Here is an 18734-nt window from a genome sequence, read left to right on the forward strand (position 1 = left end):
AATTTAAAACATTCAAATAGAGCTTGAAGATATGAGAGATATTCCAAAAAAATGATATGAATTATAAATTAACTAAAAATAATGAAATTAAATTTAGAGGCACGCCAAAAGCGCTTTCAATGTCTTGTAAAATAGTTGAGAAAGAGTTTAGAAATGCTTGCTAGCCACTTCTAGATCGTAAACTCACATACATATATGTATATTAGTTATAGTATATATAGATTGGAAATACTTAAAGCAACAAGAATATGGTACCTTAATAAAGCAGAGAATAGTTTTTGTTTATATGGCACATCTGAGGAGCTATTGCCCTGGACTAACTATCAGAGCAGTCAAATGTAGATACAATATGATTTGCTAAAAAACAAAACACACACACACACAGTCAAAATATATAATATATATATATATATACTATATATGATAAGCTCGATATGAATAGATGTTTATGGCATTGGCTTCAATTAGCAGAAGAGCAGCATAGCAATTTTATGTGGATAGTTTTGAAAGCAAAAAATATATAAAGAAAAACAAAAACAACAGAAAGAAGAGTATTCGTAAAAGTAACAAAAGTCACAAATATTCGTAATTTTGAGCACTTTAGAGCTTTTAGCACGGTCAACGAAATAAATGTTATTAAAATACAAAATACAAAATCAATTACAAATTGTAGGCCACATCAGCTACTTAACTACTAAAACAAATAACGTTGAATAAAGTTGAATAAACAAATGGAATTAGCAAAACAAATGCTTTTATTGTGCAATCGACCCCTACACCAATTACTACAACAACAACAACAACAACAACAGAAGAACAACAGAAACAACAACACAAATATCAACACACTTGAGCTCTCTTTAAATATATATGCAGTTGTTTTATTGTAAAGTTTCACTTAGTAGCATTAAATAACAAAAACCAAACAAACGCCATAAAAAAACAGACAAGAAACACACACACATACAACACACAGACACAACAATTTCTGTAATTTATACTTCGATTTTTAGTATATTTAATGTCAGCAAAAACAAAAAAAAATTGCAATAAATGCAAGAATAACAACAATTCGAGTATTCAACAAAAAACAACAATTTATGTACTTAACAATCTATAAATATACAAAAAAAAAAAAAAATTACAAAAACCCGCCTTTTGTTTTCAATTATCGAGCTCCATTTCTATTTCGGCGCAGCTGTGTTAATAACTTGTACTATTCATCTGTACTCACCTTGACTTGGCCGACATTCAAGTAAAAAGCCGCTGCTGACCTTGAACTAGACCTCTCTTTAAATCTTTATGGCTCGAACACTTGACCGACGCCCAAAAATTTGTGTTGAAACGTGTGAAAATATTGTAAAGCGGGGGTCAATGACTGCATGATGCGCGTTCGGAATCTGTAAATAAGCTCTATAGTGGAGCTGTAGAGCTGATTGCAGAATATACTGTTAAAATAAAGATAGAATATTTGTCTTTAGCGAGCGTGTCAATATGGGATTAAGAATCATTAGCATCGAAACAAATATGTTTATAGCCAGAATTCCAAGCCCTGTTATAATAGTTATTTGCCTTTAGCCACACCTTAAGTGAGCCCAAGCCAAAAGCATAAATACGTCAACATAATAGAGGCTTCACATGACCATATCTATATATTTATATATATTCCCCAATCTCACTCCACTCATAAAAGTTCTAATAGACAAAGGCACATTTCGGCAAACCCATATACCCTTATCCCATAATGAATGAACATAAAGCGTTATTTAATCCGTTTTAAGTCTTCCATGTGTGGAAGCAGTTTCTTCATATGTATATTTTTTATTTTTTCAAAAAATAAATGGCAAAAATAGTTTTTTTTTGTTAGTTGATAAATGCTTTACTCATATTTTTTTTTCTTTGCATTGCATCCTTCATGTTTTCTTATTTTTAAAAGATATAGTTTGATTATTCGAGACTTGTTTCGGAATGCGAGTGTTATTATAAATATCATTTGTTTTTGTTGATGGATTTATCATTTGATGATCACATAGCAATTATAATTATTCAAGCTTTACATAGGAATAATATGCACATAAACAGATATATATATATATATAGAGAATTTACATAATGTATATCTATACAACTTTTACTAGCTTTTCATTTAGTTTTAGTTTACACAACAACAACACAACGCACAACACTTAATGAATCTGTTAATATATTTTGACGTGTTTTTGATTTGTGTCGATCTGTCTTCCTTTGATATTCACTAACTACAACTTACGCTCTCTATATAGTGTATATATTATATAGAAAATATTTTATATGATTCTATCCTTTCGTTTTCTTTTCTTTTATAGTTTGTATTTACACATGTTGCGTTTCTAGTTGAGTCTGTAGGTAAAAAGCGTCGCACTGTGCCACGCTTAGTCAGTTTCTCTCTGTTGGGTTGGAATTGGCTTGGTCCGCTGATTCGCTGGTTGCGAGGAGCACGCTTGTGGCTAGCTCAGTCGCGTGTAATGATCCAACGTTGTGTGTCACTGGACAGATCACATTTCTCGACCAGTGCATCGTCCATGCTCTTCAGTCCGTTGTGGTCGAGGCACAGCCCTGTGTTGACGTGCACCAGCCTCTGATTCTCGTACTTCCATTGCTCGTTGTAATCGTCGTTCTCCAGGCAGGGCACCATCACAACGCGATGCGGTGGGGAGCTGCTGTGCTGCACTGTCGCGCAGCTCAGCTCGTTACGCAACACCAGACTGTTGGTGTAGGAGAAGAGCTGGGACTTTTGCAGCGCCTTGCCGCAGGCATATAGACCCAGATTGTACGGCTTCTCGTTGTTGTTGAGCAAATCGTCTAGGCACAAATTTGAATTGACTGCTTTCACTTTGCCCCAGGCCTTGACATTCATGTTGGGCACAAATTTCTCCGGATACACGTTCTTCAGGTACCACTCGAAGCTCTTGCAGCGCAGCTTCTTGCGCAGCACAACGCGATGCGTCACATCGCCGATGTCCGGATGGAATTTCAGATCCGGTCGGTTCAAGAAGAACACGTTTATATATTCATCCATCCAGACCAAGGCCATGCGAGCGGTGTTAATACCATGCGTATCCCGATCATTGGGGAATCTGTGGAAGTAAATGTTAATTTATATCCATTAGGGTGTTAGCTGTATACGAACTTGTAGGGATGGAAGTCGCGGAAGATGTGACCCACGCGGGAACAGGGTATTGTCTCGATGGTGCCGCCACACTGCCAGATTCTAAACGACATCTCCAGATTCTCGCCACCCCAGCCGTCCATCTATAGAGGTGAATACATATTTGCATAACTGATTCTCAGCATCTGCTGTTCGTCGGCTCACCTGCTCATCGTAGCTGCCCACCTCCCAGAAGTACCGTCTGTCCATGGCAAATAGACCGCCCGCCATGGTCGGACTGTAGGCGGGGCAAATCTCCCTGGGCTGACTGCACTCCCTCAGCTGTCGCTGCTTCTCACGCTCCGGCAGATTCACCCAATCGAAGTGACCGCTCCACTGGAAGCCACCCACTTGGAAGGATTTGTAGCCATTGGTGCTATACTGAAAGTCTTTGGCATCGATCACATCGATAATGGGCACCAGGACACTGGTGCGCGACTCCTTGATGCGCTGCAGCAGTGGCTCACACCAGCCCTCGTTCGCCTCGCAGTGAGCGTCCAGAAAAATGAGCACATCGCCGGTGGCAATCCGAGCTCCGGCCAAGCGAGCGCGTATCAGACCCAAGCTGTAGGCAAACAAATAAACCAAGAAGAAGAACAGCTTAAAGCAGAGCTACCAACTTTCCTTTAGCCAAAATGGTATTTTGGGCAAGCGAACAAAAAAAAGAGAATTAAATTATTGGGTCAGCGGACAGAGGCGTGCGCGCGAGTGCTAAGCGAGAGATACGAAAGATACAAAATAAAAGTCAAAAACATAATCATGAGTTGACGAACAGGTTTTACGGTTTCATTATATGCCCTCGACCGCAGCAGGTATGGGGTATGATAAGCAGATCAAACAGTCGCCAAGGTGAAACAGACCACGTAGCATGGGCAAATATATTGACCTGAGTATGATAAGCCAAGTCGAGTTTCTATGACCCTTCGAGCTGTTGGGGAGTATATATGTATACTTCACATTTAGTCACTGTTAATTGTTTCGTCTGTTAGGTATTTCTTAGTCGTGCTGTTAATCAAACTTCAGTTTGACTTTTGAAATTTTTGAACGTTTTTTAGTTCTTCAACTTTTAAAGCTGCGAAGAAGAAGCTTCCAGTCTGGCCGTCCGATTGTGAGTCTGTGCCACAAAACGAGTTATTCAAATGAAGGCAAACCGAACGATATCCACTCGAACGTGTGTTTGTGTTAATTTTACAGCCAACAAGTTGAATGTGCATTCGATTAGCTCAATGAAGATTTACCTAGCCAAAAAGACAGAAAGAGGCAGAGACAGAGACAGAGAGAGAGTGCAAAAGACAGTCAAAGTGTGCCAAGAGATTGATGATTGCCGCTGTACCCCTTACCCAATTACCTCCAATAGCTTCATTACCCTCTTTAGCGCCGTTTGTCACCACATCGTGCCCTTTCACTTACCGATTCTTCAGGCGCAGTATTGTCACCTTGCCGGGGGGAAATCGTGTGCGCACATAGTAATCCAGTTTGCCGCCCAGCTCCGCATTGTCGCTGCCATCGTCCACCAGGATGATCTCCTTCAGCGACTTCTCGTTGCACGTGTTCAGCGTGCTGTGCACCGTGCGCACCAGCACGGAGTATGGCTCATTGTAGAATATAATGACGACACTGGCTGTGGGCAGTGTGCTGGGATCATCGTATTTCTGATTTAGGCACAGCGGATTGCGATGATCGCCCACGGTGCGATTGTAGGAGAGCTGCTCGCTCAGCTCCTCGTTCAGTGCGATCTTCTTGTAGATCCTCTCGCCACGCGCCTTCGCAGCGCCGGTCAGATGCACGGCCACACCTTTGTTGCCCAACGTTCTATCCTGCTTCTGCAGATCTAACTGTATGCTCTGCTCGTACGGCGATACTGTAACGGGTCTTATTTCATTCTCCTGCTCATTGTCTGGATATGTCTCATGAGCTCTCGGTCGCACGCGCGCCACCTGAGCCGGCCTCTGTCTCGCTCTGACGGGCAAAGGAAAATCCTCGCTAGCTGGTTGAACTTTCAGATAGAGTATAAAGCATAGCGCGACGAGCACAAATATAATTATTTTGCCATAGAAGGAACGAAACCGAGGCAGCATGTTGCTTCCGTGTGTGTGTGTGAGAGTCAGTGGGTATGCACACGTGTGTGCCTATGTGTAGGTGTTCCTGCTTGTTGAGGTAGCACGGTTCACTTTCAATTACAACGTTGCAGCGTGGACGTGGCTACGACTGCTACGATTGCTGGCGTTGCTGGTTTTTTGCTTCATTTGTTGCGCAGCCCGCTGACAAAAGACAAACACGCACACACATATTTAAATATACATACATATTTAAGCTGGCAAATATTTTATATTAATTTACATACATGAATATGTTGTTGCCGTTTCTTCCACACCCGTTGCTTACGTATAAGTTTATTTTTAGATTATTTTACGTATATATTTAAATTTCATTCGTATTCTTTTCCCGTGCTAGCAGCTTGCAGCGTGCTACTATGTGATGTGGCGTCTGTGGCTTAAACTAGACTAAACGTTAATTCTAGTCGCTGCGGTCGCTTATGCTGTCCATCCGCTGCGCGCCGCCCATAGCTCGCACCTTACTCTGTGTGTGTGTGTGTGTGTTGTTTGTGCTTTTGGTTTTATTTTGTATGTTTGTGTATGTGTATATGGCTTAACTGTTGCTTCTTCTTCTGTTGCTTTAGGCACAGGTTTGTGCTATGTATGCACCTACACATATTTAGTGTAATTCATTTTTTACACTTATTTTAAATTGAATTCTGTAATCAATCAACACGTTTTATACATGATTTTTAATTAAATATTGCTTCGCGAAAATATAAAAACACTGACGAACGGACTAGCAGGTGACACGGCGTTGCCACCTGTTAGCAAGTGTTATGGATGCGTTCAGCATTCGAAAAACACTTGCGGGTCAACGAAACGTTTACAGAAAAGTTTAAGTTAAATAAGTGTGTAAATTTATTATGTTAGTTAAAAGTGAAAATCATTGGTTCAAATGTTTAACTTTGAAGTGTTAGACTAGATAACAAGATTGTGAACTGTGACTGCTTGCCGTTGAGCGCAGCAGCATATCTTTTAAGCTATCTGGCAGCACTACATTGATCTTGTGTGTTGTAAAACACGCAAAATTGCGTTGCTTGACATAAAAGTGCGCCAGAATTTGAATGTAAAAAAAATCAATTTGAATTTTTCATGTAAAGCTGTTTTTTAAATTAAAATTATATGTGTTAAAAATATATATTTATGTTTTATATTTTATATAGGCTAATATGACTATTATTTCATGGTTTGACCACAAATTGATAGTTGTCTAAAATGTGGGTGTTTAAGTGCATTTGGTAAATTTGATTATAAAAGCGAAAGGCAACCATAGATATTCACACTTCAAAAATGCCTCACTTGACACTTTTGTTGTATCATTTAATGCACAAGTTGCATGCTCAGCTATTGTTAAATGTGAAAACAAACGGAATTTCCTACAAAGTAAAAAATGTCTGTTGCTCTCCTTTTGCAGGTTTCTTAACACGCGATGACACTTTGTTGCTGCTTGTTGCAGCATATAATTGAAATATTATATTTATTATATTCAAGTTTAAACTTTCATTTATTTTAAATTGAAATGAGGTCAACATATTAATATTATATTTAGCTTTTATAATTATCAATATTGCTAATTAAGCAAAGTTATTTTCGAACATTTTTCTCTTCTCAAATTGTTGTTGTTGCTGCTGTTGCTGTTGCTTCGTTTGGCATAATTAATATGTTACGTATACGCAAAGATGTCGCTGCGGGGGCCGCCGCTGGTGAGCGGCCGAAAAGAAGAGTTCAAAGAGCTCCCTAACTTTGATAATTGGAAGTTTTTATTTTTAGCTGGAGGTGGCAGGAGGTCGGGGCGGCGATCGCAACATTGTGGGAATCCATCTGTGCCATCTCTCTGCTAGATGGTGTAAGGTGCAAGTGGCTTGTTTTGCACATCTGCGCTAACGCTCTTTAATAGCTTAAAGCGACAAAAAAAAAAGAAAAACAAATAAAACTAGGAAGGAAATAAATTACTTAGCCAGTCACACAACGTTTGGCAAAAAGTTTTTCTTTCTCGTTTTCTTTTTCTTTTGTTTTTAATTTTTTTCACTCTGTTTCGTCTGTGTTTCCGACCTCAAAATCTTAACTAGCCGTTAAAATGTAACATTGAAGCAAATTACCTTTAGATTCGTTTTTTACTAAGTTTATTTATTTATTTTTTTGCATTTGCTTGCTAAAAATATTTACACCTACAATTGCCCAAGTTGAAGCAACTAAATTATGTTTATTTTAGCATATCTCAATTAATTTTTTTATTAATAACTAAAGGTCGCTCCAAGTCGAGTTTTATGAGGAATACAAAGAGATTTATTTAAAGCTTTATCAAGGCATATTACTTCGTTAATTGAGCGCACATATCTTATTGGATTTTTGGATTTGTAAGTATGTTTATTATTGACTCTTAGAGCGAGGCCTCATTAAAAGCCGAACAAAGCAAGACAAACAAATAGCTCAGAGTTGTTCGAGCTCTGACCATAATGACATAAGCCGCAAATACCCATTTGATCTAAATGACCCTGAGTTTGGTTACGCTTCGGTCTTGCTCGTCTTGGCCTGGTCCATTTCTATGGCCCCATTATAAGGCAGCTACGTCTTCATCCAGCCATCCGACCAAGCATCTTGGCCATCCATCAACAGTTACAACGGTTAATAATAGAATTCGAAATGCGATTGCAATTGAAAAATTGTTAACCACAATTTACTTTACTTTACTTTTGCTTTTCTTTAATTTTTTTTTTGTTTTTGTTTTTTGCCTTGTTTCACATTTTGTTACGCTTCTTTTATCTGCTGCTCTACAAAATGTCAAAAGATTGGGCAACTGAGATGATTGCTTTTCATTATGATTGGACATACAAAAGGAGATGAGTTCGCTAGGAGCTGCGTTGTGTGGAAATACCTTATCAATTGGCTATGGGAATTGCACTGCAGTGCAGGCAGCAGCGACTCCTGGGAAAGCCGACTGCATCAAAATTGGTCATAATAGAGCAGTGAATCAATAATTTATTGCCAATTTGTATATGTTGAGCAAAGCCATTGAGTACAGAGTTGACTTTAAGCCATTGTTCAATCTTGAAAAGAAAGAGATTTATATAGATTGTGAGTCTTCTGCACATGAAGGGCATATTTTCATTGAGGCCTATTATTTCCTGTTTTTAGCTGTCAATGCTATTGAAGTGAATTATGGCCCCTATATATTATACATATTGATTATCATAATCTGTGGATTAAATTATTATATTCAGGTGGACTTTTCATTAGGGAATTTGGATTTTTGAAAAATTTTGCCTTATATTATTATATTATTAATTAAAAAAAAAACAACTTTATTTACATACATATACTTCTCTTCATCTATTGCTCGTTGTATTTCTCTGTTTCTCGCTCCCTCCCTCTTCTCTGTTTATACTTCTCCATCACCATCGGTCCCTTAGTCTACTTATTTCTCTATTGATAACATTAGCTCTTTGATTTGAAAATACGAAAATATCGATTTCTAAAAATTATATTCTTTGGAATCTTATATTATACACACCCCATGTCTATGTACATAATGCCATTTAAATTTCTTACTAGCTGAGTCTGATTGATGTCTATCCTCAGGAATGTAAGTTTTCACTCATAAGATCAGCTAAAATCTTTTGGATCAGCTTAAATACTCTCAAATCCCACCACAATCCAATCAAAATTATTCTTAATCTTTCTTTAAAGCTGCGTTTCCCCAATACCAAATCATCTGCAGCTTATCGTCCACTGAATTCCGCTCCAATTAATGCAACTCAAATAGTCGTCGGGAGAGATACGGTTATTACTGAAAACCACTTTATGGAAACATTCGTAAACCGCTTTGCAAACGTTTTACACATATGCAATTTGGCAAATTATATTTTTCGGATTTCCTTGAGCAGAGTGTAATAAAATACGAGCATTGCATAAGTTTTGATAGATGCAAGATATTAGAAACACCCGCTGCCAGCTGCTATAATAATCACAGTCAAAAAGCGAATGTGCATAATCAAGAGCTGATCGAAAAAGCGCAGCCATTGTGTATCTCTAGAGATCGGTAACAATATCACCCACTGAGTATTACCAAGGCCAAATCCTCAAAGCTTAGCACGCGACAAAGCAAAGGGAAAAATTCAAGATAAACAAAGCTATAGGGAAGGGTATACTCGACTACGATATGCCCTGAAATCTTCGTAAGAATTGATGTTCGATATATATACGATATGTCTGACTACAGAATACCTTCTATACCATTATGTAAATGGAATCAGATATCTAAAAAGTCAGGGCCTCGTATGTCTTATACGAATTATATATTACAAATTTGAAGTCTCTAGCTTTTGTAGTTCTCGAGATCGATGATATCTTTAACCTATATATGATAGACAGATCAATAAAAGGGCTAATAGGTGGATGGACAGATGAAGCCGAATAATCAGGCAGATCTGACTTAATCAATTCGTCTGCAGAATCTAATTGAGTATCAATCTACTTTATAAAGTCAGTCATGTCCACTTTTGCCATAAGATGCGTATACCCTTCTGTCCGCTTTTTTAGAGCATAGTGGCGCCAAAAATCCGAATAAAATTGAAATGATGTGACTAAGTCGCTGATATGCTTGATAGTTTTTATAGTTTAATTTTTGGACTTTTTTTTTTTGGATTTAATTTTATACGGTTGTCGGCTCTATTAGTGTGTTAGGTAGTTCAGTTTTGCATAATCGCGGCATAGACACCCGCATTGTTTAGCATTTATGGCCAGAGCCGGACGGACGGGTCACGCGGATTGCTGCAATAGCTATCAACGGGCTTGCAGTTATGATTGGCAGCTCGCTCAGCATCAGATGTGACGCAGACTCCGGCTCTCCGTTGGCCATAACGTGCGACTCATGTCATCATCATCATCCACGCCGCTTGGAATGCGTGTTACCGAAACATTTTTGGATTTTTCACAATCGCCCTGCAAATTGATTCACAGATAAAACGACAATTTGAATACCTTTTAAAATCGCATATATTGATTTTAATCAATAAATAAAAAAGGTGCATACAAAAATGCGATTTAGATAAAACAACGGACGACGAACAACTTTGTGCGGACGTTGGCAACCTCAACGTTTGTCATTTAAATGGAAATGGAAATGGAAATGCGTGACTATATAGATAGATACATATGTAGATATATATATATATAGCTATATCCGCTAGCGTTTATGAGGCGAAGGCGGAGGCGTTGCGACTTTGCTATGTTAATAGAGTTTAGAGTTCAGCGCTTGGCTCCACCAAAAAGTGATTGTTAGATTTTTTACAATTTTTACAATTTTTGTTTTCTTTTCTTTCTGCTTTTGATGCTTACGCAATGGGGATTGCCCTGCGAATATGCGATGACAAGGCAATTAGTTGGCTGGAGCGAAGGCGATATATAAAGCCAAGCTAAATATATAACGAATTGTGGCAACTTGAGCTTAAGTAATCAGCCTAGGATGGCCAAGATGCAGTAGAGCTGCAAATCGACGAGTCCTGCGGCCCTCACGCAACTGCGAATGACACTTGCTGTGTGGCACGTTTTTGTGGCAACCCTTGACATGTTGCATGCATGCCTAGCGCCCTGTTAACACGGCTAAATGCACAATTAGTCAGCTGTCGACTGATTCCGGGCATGTTCAGGGCATTATAACACAGCTCATTAATAGCTAACGAACAGCTATTAACTAATATAGCACAGCTATATATATAGGGTATTAAAAATATTTAAATGAATACATTGTTGCTTCGAGCACAGTCAAGTCAAAGATTTAAATAAATTATAATAAAGTTGTTTAAATTTGATTTTCCAAATTTGTTTAGATTGCGTCTTGAATATTATATAATCCAAAGTGCTTAGAAATTCATATTTAAAGCAGGTTTAGTTAGTTTTAGATACATTTTAAGGCATTTGAGTAGAAGCCATGGAGTTATAGAAGCTCAGTGTAATGCTTCTGCTGCTCCTGCAGTTCCAGTTGAGGCAGAAGCTCAGCAGCAAAGCTGAGCATGCTGGTTTCTTTCTCTTTCAGGAAGTTCATCCAACCTGATGCAGTGCAGCCAGTGGCACAGAGAGCCCAATAACGATGTATAACTGCATGACAGCGAGTCCTGCGGCCATCACGTTACTGTGGCCCAGGCTCGCATTGTGGCAAGCTTTTGTGGCGCCTCTTCGTATGCAGCTCGCGTCTGTTGCAGTCAGTTAACATGGCAAGCATATGATTTGAGGCCTGCTCCTGTCATTATGTCCAACTCATGATCAGCTCAGGGTCATTTTACACTCGCATTTCTTGGCCGAACGCATGCAAAATAATTGCTACAGCCATGCTCTATTTATTAGCTTAAATTACTAGCTTAAAGAGAGTTAAAGCTTTTGAAATCAGCTCTAATTATATGAGGCTTCAGCGAAATCGGATTTAAAACTCATTTAAAGTCGATTTTAAATTGGTTTTCAAACTGGGATATAATTTATGTATTTTTATTTAATTAAAATATTTGTAAGCAAGATTGAAGATTTCATTTGTATGCTGACAAAAATTGCATTTTTTGGTCTATCATAAGGCAATACGTTATTTATTATTGAATACCAAAAATCCTCGCCCAGGCCAGCTCGAGGACAAAGCAAATGCAGGCAACTGAATGAGCCGCTAAGTAAAATATAAAAATTTGAGTTAGATCTCTTAAATAAACTCGGTCCTCCGGCTGCTTTGGATGGCTGTAATCCTTCCGTGAATCCACTTTTAAGCGAACCATCTCATTGAAACTGTTGCCCTGCCAGAACTGCGAAATGCCAAACTCGTGCATGGCCAGAATGTGTCGCCCGAAGAGCTGGCGATAGGGCAGATGGCGACGAAGGGGCAGGGATAGCAGCATGAAGTGCGTCATGCAAATATCGTTGGAGTAGTAGAAAACGGGCTCCCGGAAATAATTTTGCTGCTCTTGCAAGGATAGCCAGCGCACCTCCATGACTGGGTAAACGAAGCTGGCATTAAACGAATCACGTATGCGAAAAAACTCCTTCCAATCATCCAGAAGGTAGGCGCGGTGCGCATTGGTTGTGGTCAGGCTGAAGTTCTTAAAGATCAAATAATTTGCCTGTCCGTTTAGCCAGGCAATTTTATAACGAGATTTCAAAATATCCTCGATGCTGCGCAGCATCGGCTCGTGTGGCGGACTCGTGAAGTAAGTCTGTAAATAGGACTCGTACATGGTGGTAATGATGAGACTCGAAAAGCAGATGAGCAAGCAAACGCCTTTTAGATAGCGACTCGTCTGGGCGGGCATCGGGAAGCATTGGCCCAGCAGACCGCGCAGACAGCGGTCGTTGAGCAGCATCTCGATGAGGCTGAACCTGCGCCAGTTCAAGTCCTGGCTATAAATGTGAAGCAGTGAAAATATCAGCAGAAGGACGATTATCACGCCTGCCACCAGAGGATGCACTATGATTGTGAAGATCTCCTCGTAGTCCAGGGCCGGCGGCAAGGGTATCATAAAGCAAAACGAGCTGTACATATACGGATAGCTAAGATAGTCAAAGCTGTCTGCGTCCAGCGTCGTGGACAGCGTGGCAGCGATATCCAGCTGATTGAGCATCACCCGTTGAACAATATTGTTGAAGTGCAGCTTCTTGCCCTCGCCAATGTCATCGCGTAGCTTCAGCGTCGCATTCACACGCTCCACGAACGTATTGATCAAGTTGGCTGCGGTGCCCATTATCTGGTACTTGCCTGTCCCCGGATCGCGATACAGGACGCCACGAGGACGAATCTGATCAGGCTCGCTTCTAATGGGAGAGCCGCGCATGTTGGCGAATTGCTCCACGTAAATGAACTCGTAGTGGGAGTCGGCCTCTAAGTCTATGTCGGAATCTAAGTTCACCAGGGCTGTGGACTCTGTTTTGTAGCTGTCGCTTAAATTGAGAGTCAGCTGTATATAATTCTCGTGCTGAAAGCAGCGACAGCTATACAGATTACCCACTGCATCCACCATGGCCACATTAACCTGCTCCCGCTGGAAGTAGGCCTCACACACTTCCGTCGGTTTCTTTCCTGCCTCCAGATAGACCAATCGCCGTGCCTGTTGCAGCTTCAGTAAAGTGCGCCGATTCTGCTCCTGCTCGGCATTTGAGTTGCAGATGAGCAGCAGCGACTCACTGCTGAAACTCCAATCCTCCCAGCTGCTGCCCTGGGAGAGCAGCACTGTGGGCAGCCCCAGCTGAGGCAGCAGCTCATGAAACACACACGGCTCACTCCCATAGATCACAATGGTATCAGAGTCCCGCTCCAGGCGAATGCGTCTTATTAGGTGCAGCAGCAAACCAGAGTGCTCATCTTTATCTAGTTCATCCAACTCGATGGAGAGCAGCCAATGGCACAGAGAGGCGAATAGAATTAAGACGAAATAGAACTGCATGGCTGCGAGTCCTGCGGCCATCACGTTACTGTGGGCCAGGCTCGTAGCGTGGCAGGCTTTTGTGGCGCCTCGTGGTATGCGGCATGCGTGTTTTGCAGGCAGTTAACACAGCCATTAACATTGCTTCCGAATGATTTTCTGCTCATATCAGTTTTGCTACATTAAAATTTCAAGTCTTTAGCTCTTATATGGACGGATAGATAGACAGATAAATAAAATACATTTAACAAAACCATTGCCCGACTTGACTGAGTAAGAAATCGGTTTACAAACTGAATCATATTGCATTTATTCAAATAGTTGGTTTCATAAATTGAAGGATTTTATTAATTTGCTTCTTTAGGCTCTTGCCTGATGAAAGATTTGAAGATGAAATTTATAAGCTAAATTGCTTTATTTAATACCAAAAATCCTCGCCCAGCACAGCTCGAGGACAAAGCAAATGCAGGCCAATAGATGAGCCGCTAAGTAGAATATGAGAATATTGGTGAGGTCTCTGACATATAACTGATCCTCAGGCTCCTCGGGATGGCTGTAATCCTTCCGCAAAGCCACCTTTAAGCGAATCATCTCATTGAAACTGTTGCGCAGCCAGAACTGCGAAATTCCAAACTCTTGCATGGCCAGAATGTGCTGCTCGAAGAGCTGGCGATAGGGCAGATGGCGACGAAGGGGCAGGGATAGCAGCAGGAAGTGCTTCATGCAAACGTCCTGGGAGTAGTAGAATACGGGCTCTCTGAAATATTTTTGCTGCTCTTTTAAGGAGAACCAACGCACCTCGGTGACTGGATAAATGAAGCTGTCATTGAAAGTTTCCCTCAAGCGAATGAGTTCCTGCCAATCGTCTAAGACGTGGACGTGATGGACATTGGTTGTAGTCAAACTAAAGTTCCGAAGCAGATAACCAATAGCCTCGCCTCGCTCTACTGCAATTTTGTAGCGAGAGGTGAGAATATCCTCGAAGCTGCGCAGAATCATCTCATGGGGGGGATGCGTGAAATACGCCTGTAAACAGGACTCGTACATGGTCGTCGTCATGATACTAGCGAAGCAGACCAGCATACAAATCCCCTTTAGATACCGACTAGGATGGGCAGGCATCGGAAAGGCGTGTCCCAGAAGACCGCGCATACAGCGATCGTTGAGCAGCATCTCGATGAGGCTGAACCTGCGCCAGTTGAGCTCTTGGCTGTAGATTAGCAGCAGCGAAAAGATCAGGAATAAGACAATTAGCACACCAGTTACCAGGGGATGCACAATCAGTGTATAAATTTCCTTAAAGTCCACTCGAGGTGGGACTGGAATCATGAAGCAATACGAGCTATGAATGTAGGGATATGAAAGATAGTCAAAGTTCTCAAAATCCACAGTGCTTTTCAGCGTGGCAGCGATATCCAGCTGATCCAGCAACACCCGTTGAATGATATTCTTCATGTGAATTTTCTGGCCGAGGCCAAAGTCGTCGCGTAACTTCACCGTCGCATTTAAACGCTCCGCAAACGATGTAATCAGATTTGAAACGAACCCTTTTATCTCATACTCTCCTGTGCTAGGATTTTTATAGATAAATGCACGTGGGCCTACTTGATCGGGTTCAGTTCTAATGGGAGATCCTTGCATGTTGGCGAATTGCTCCACATATATTGAATCGTAGTGGGAGTTGGAATCGGACTCTTTGTCGAAGTCGAAGTTTAAGTTTACTAGGGCTGTGGACTCTGTCTGATAGCTGTCGCTTAAATTGAGAGCCAGTTGCACATAGTTCTTCTGCTGAAAGCAGCGACAGCTATACAGATTACCCACTGCATCCACCATGGCCACATTAACCTGCTCCCGCTCGAAGTAGGCCTCACACACTTCCGTCGGTTTCTTTCCTGCCTCCAGATAGACTAATCGCCGTGCCTGCTGCAGCTTGAGTAAAGTGCGCCTATTCTGCTCCTGCTCGGCATTTGAGTTGCAGATGAGCAGCAGCGACTCACTGCTGAAACTCCAATCCTCCCAGCTGCTGCCCTGGGAGAGCAGCACTGTGGGCAGCCCCAGCTGAGGCAGCAGCTCATGAAACACACACGGCTCACTCCCATAGATCACAATGGTATCAGAGTCCCGCTCCAGGCGAATGCGTCTTATTAGGTGCAGCAAGCCAGAGTGCTCATCTTTATCTAGTTCATCCAACTCGATGCAGAGCAGCCAATGGCACAGAGAGGCGAATAGAATTAAGACGAAATAGAACTGCATAGCTGCGAGTCCTGCGGCCATCACGTTACTGTGGGCCAGGCTCGTAGCGTGGCAGGCTTTTGTGGCGCCTCGTGGTATGCGGCATGCGTGTTTTGCAGACAGTTAACACAGCCATTAACATTGCTTGCAAATGATTTTCTGTTCATGTCAATTTTGCTACATTAAAATTTCCAGTCCTTAGCTCTTATATAGACGGATAGATAGACAGATTAGATTGGCTAAGCTAAGTCGACGTTTGGGAGGTGTGCCACGCCTCCTTCTGCCATTATCATAACTATAGCCCGACTTAAGTGGATTAATATTCTGAGTAAGAAATCGGCTTACAAACTGAATCATAATGCATTTATTCAAATATTTGGCTTTATAAATTGAAGCATTTTATTAATTTGCTTCTTTAGGCTCTTGCCTAAAGAAAGATTTGAAGATGAAATTTATAAGCTAAATTGCATTATTTAATACCAAAAATCCTCGCCCAGCACAGCTCGAGGACAAAGCAAATGCAGGCCAATAAATGAGCCGCTAAGTAGAATATGAGAATATTGGTGAGGTCTCTAACATATAACTGATCCTCAGGCTCCTCGGGATGGCTGTAATCCATCCGCGAATCCACTTTCAAGCGAACCATCTCATTGAAACTGTTGTGCATCCAGAACTGTAAAATGCCAAACTCTTGCATGGCTAGAATGTGCCGCTCGAAGAGCTGGCGATAGGGCAGATGGAGACGCACAGGTAGGGCTAGTAAGATGAAGCGTTTGATGCAAACATCCTCGGAGTAGTAAAAAACGGGCCCCCTAAAATACTTTTGCTCCTCTTGTAAAGTGAGCCAATGTAGATCGGCGACTGGATAAATGAAGCTGTCATTAAAAGTTTCTCGTAAGCGGAGTAGCTCCTGCCAGTCGTCGAAGAGGAGGACGCGATGGGCGTTCGTGGTGGTCAGATTGAAGTTTTCGAACACCCAGTGAATCGCCCTTTCGCGCTCCACTGCAATTTTGTAGCGAGAGGTGAGAATATCCTCGAAGCTGCGCAGAATCATCTCGTGTGGGGGATGCGTGAAATACGTCTGCAAATAGGACTCGTACATGGTCGTCGTCATGATACTAGCGAAGCAGATCAGCATACAAATGGCTTTTAGGTGGCGACTAGGCTGGGCGGGCATCGGAAAGGCGTGTCCCAGCAGACCGCGTAGACAGCGATCGTTGAGCAGCATCTCGATGAGGCTGAACCTGCGCCAGTTCAAGTCCTGGCTATAGATATACAGCAGCGAGAAGATCAGGAATAAGACGATTAGCACGCCGGCTACCAGAGGTTGCACTATGAGTGTGTAGATCTCCTTGTAGTCCAGTTGAGCTGGCACTGGAATCATGAAGCAATACGAGCTGTGGATGTAGGGATATGTGAGATAGTCATTTCTGCCAAAATCCATGGTGGTGGCCAGCGTGGCCGCGATGTCCAGCTGATTGAGTTTTACGAGTTGCATTATATTATTGAAGTGCATTTTCTGGCCGAGGCCAATGTCGTCGCGTAACTTCACCGTCGCATTTACACGCTCCGCAAACGATGTGATCAGATTTGAAAGGTACCCTTTAATCTCATACTCTCCTGTGCTGGGTTTATGATAGACAAATGCACGAGGACCATTTTGATCCGGTTCAGCTCTGATGGGCAAGCCGCGCATGTTGGCGAATTGCTCCACATAAATCGCGTCATAGTGGGGATTGGAGTTGGAATCGGACTCCTTGTCGAAATCGGAGTTTAAGTTTACTAGGGCTGTGGACTCTGTCTGATAGCTGTCGCTTAAATTGAGAGCCAGTTGCACATAGTTCTCCTGCTGAAAGCAGCGACAGCTATACAGATTACCCACTGCATCCACCATGGCCACATTAACCTGCTCCCGCTGGAAGTAGGCCTCACAGACTTCCGTCGGCTGCTTCTCCGGCTCCAGGTAGACTAATCGCCGTGCCTGTTGCAGCTTGAGTAAAGTGCGCCTATTCTGCTCCTGCTCGGCATTTGAGTTGCAGATGAGCAGCAGCGACTTACTGCTGAAACTCCAATCCTCCCAGCTGCTTCCCTGGGAGAGCAGCACTGTGGGCAGCCCCAGCTGAGGCAGCAGCTCATGAAACACACACGGTTCACTTCCATAAATCACAAGGGTATCATAATCCCGCTCGAGGCGAATGCGCTCTATGAGTTGCAGCAGCAAGTCTTTAGGTAAATTTGGATGCTCTGACCAATGTTTCAACTGGACGTAGTGCAGCCAGTGGCACAGAGAGGCCAGTGAGATAAAGAGGATGTATAACTGCATCGCATCCAGTCCTGCGGCCATCACGCGACTGTGCCTAGCCCTCTGTTTGTGGCAGACTTTGGTTGCTGCTCGTTGCATGTGGTGTGTGGCATGCATGATTTGCACCCTGTTAACATGGCTAAGTGCTCAATTATGCAGCTATTTCTGCTGATTTCATGGTATGTTAATGTCGTTAAAAATGGCTAATAGTTTGACTCCCTTCAGTCCACGCAGAGTTTAAGTACTTGACATGCAGATTGTTTTTGTATAGATATAGATAAGATATAAATAAATAAATATAAACATTATTATATTTAGATTTATTATATTTTAGATTTGTATTTATTTTACAAATCTAATATTTTTCAGTGTATTTAAGTATATATAGTAATTTTGTATATTTTTCAGTCTATTTAAGTACACATAGTAATTTTCATATTTCAATTTAGTCTTACGTTGTCTTGCTATGGATGTCTTCTGTGTAGCCTTATCTATATGTTTACCTATTTGAACAATTGTTT

At 41.6% G+C, this 18734-nt stretch overlaps 4 protein-coding genes across 4 annotated transcripts; all 4 read right to left on the reverse strand.

Annotated features, from left to right (window-relative positions):
- Window positions 1-1770: 1770 nt before the first annotated feature.
- On the reverse strand, window positions 1771-6063 carry LOC6578873 (polypeptide N-acetylgalactosaminyltransferase 1). The gene is made up of 5 exons (XM_002004736.4): window positions 5532-6063; window positions 4598-5448; window positions 3353-3752; window positions 3170-3291; window positions 1771-3116 (listed from the first exon to the last, which is right to left on the reverse strand). The coding sequence occupies exons 2-5, from the start codon at window positions 5263-5265 to the stop codon at window positions 2492-2494; spliced, it is 1815 nt and encodes a 604-aa protein (XP_002004772.1). The 5' UTR covers window positions 5266-5448; window positions 5532-6063; the 3' UTR covers window positions 1771-2491.
- Window positions 6064-10107: 4044 nt separating this feature from the next.
- Window positions 10108-13721, reverse strand: LOC6578874. Its single transcript, XM_032730756.1, has 2 exons — window positions 12039-13721; window positions 10108-10227 (listed from the first exon to the last, which is right to left on the reverse strand). The coding sequence occupies exons 1-2, from the start codon at window positions 13719-13721 to the stop codon at window positions 10108-10110; spliced, it is 1803 nt and encodes a 600-aa protein (XP_032586647.1).
- A 372-nt stretch (window positions 13722-14093) lies between these two features.
- Window positions 14094-15953, reverse strand: LOC6578875. The gene has a single exon (XM_044010553.1). The coding sequence runs from the start codon at window positions 15951-15953 to the stop codon at window positions 14094-14096; it is 1860 nt and encodes a 619-aa protein (XP_043866488.1).
- A 287-nt stretch (window positions 15954-16240) lies between these two features.
- LOC6578876 lies at window positions 16241-18255 on the reverse strand. Its single transcript, XM_002004739.2, has one exon. The coding sequence runs from the start codon at window positions 18253-18255 to the stop codon at window positions 16381-16383; it is 1875 nt and encodes a 624-aa protein (XP_002004775.1). The 3' UTR covers window positions 16241-16380.
- Between the last annotated feature and the right edge of the window lie 479 nt (window positions 18256-18734).

Source organism: Drosophila mojavensis, unplaced genomic scaffold (genome assembly GCF_018153725.1).
Source record: "Drosophila mojavensis isolate 15081-1352.22 unplaced genomic scaffold, ASM1815372v1 contig_80, whole genome shotgun sequence".
NCBI classification, from domain to species: Eukaryota; Metazoa; Arthropoda; class Insecta; order Diptera; family Drosophilidae; genus Drosophila; species Drosophila mojavensis.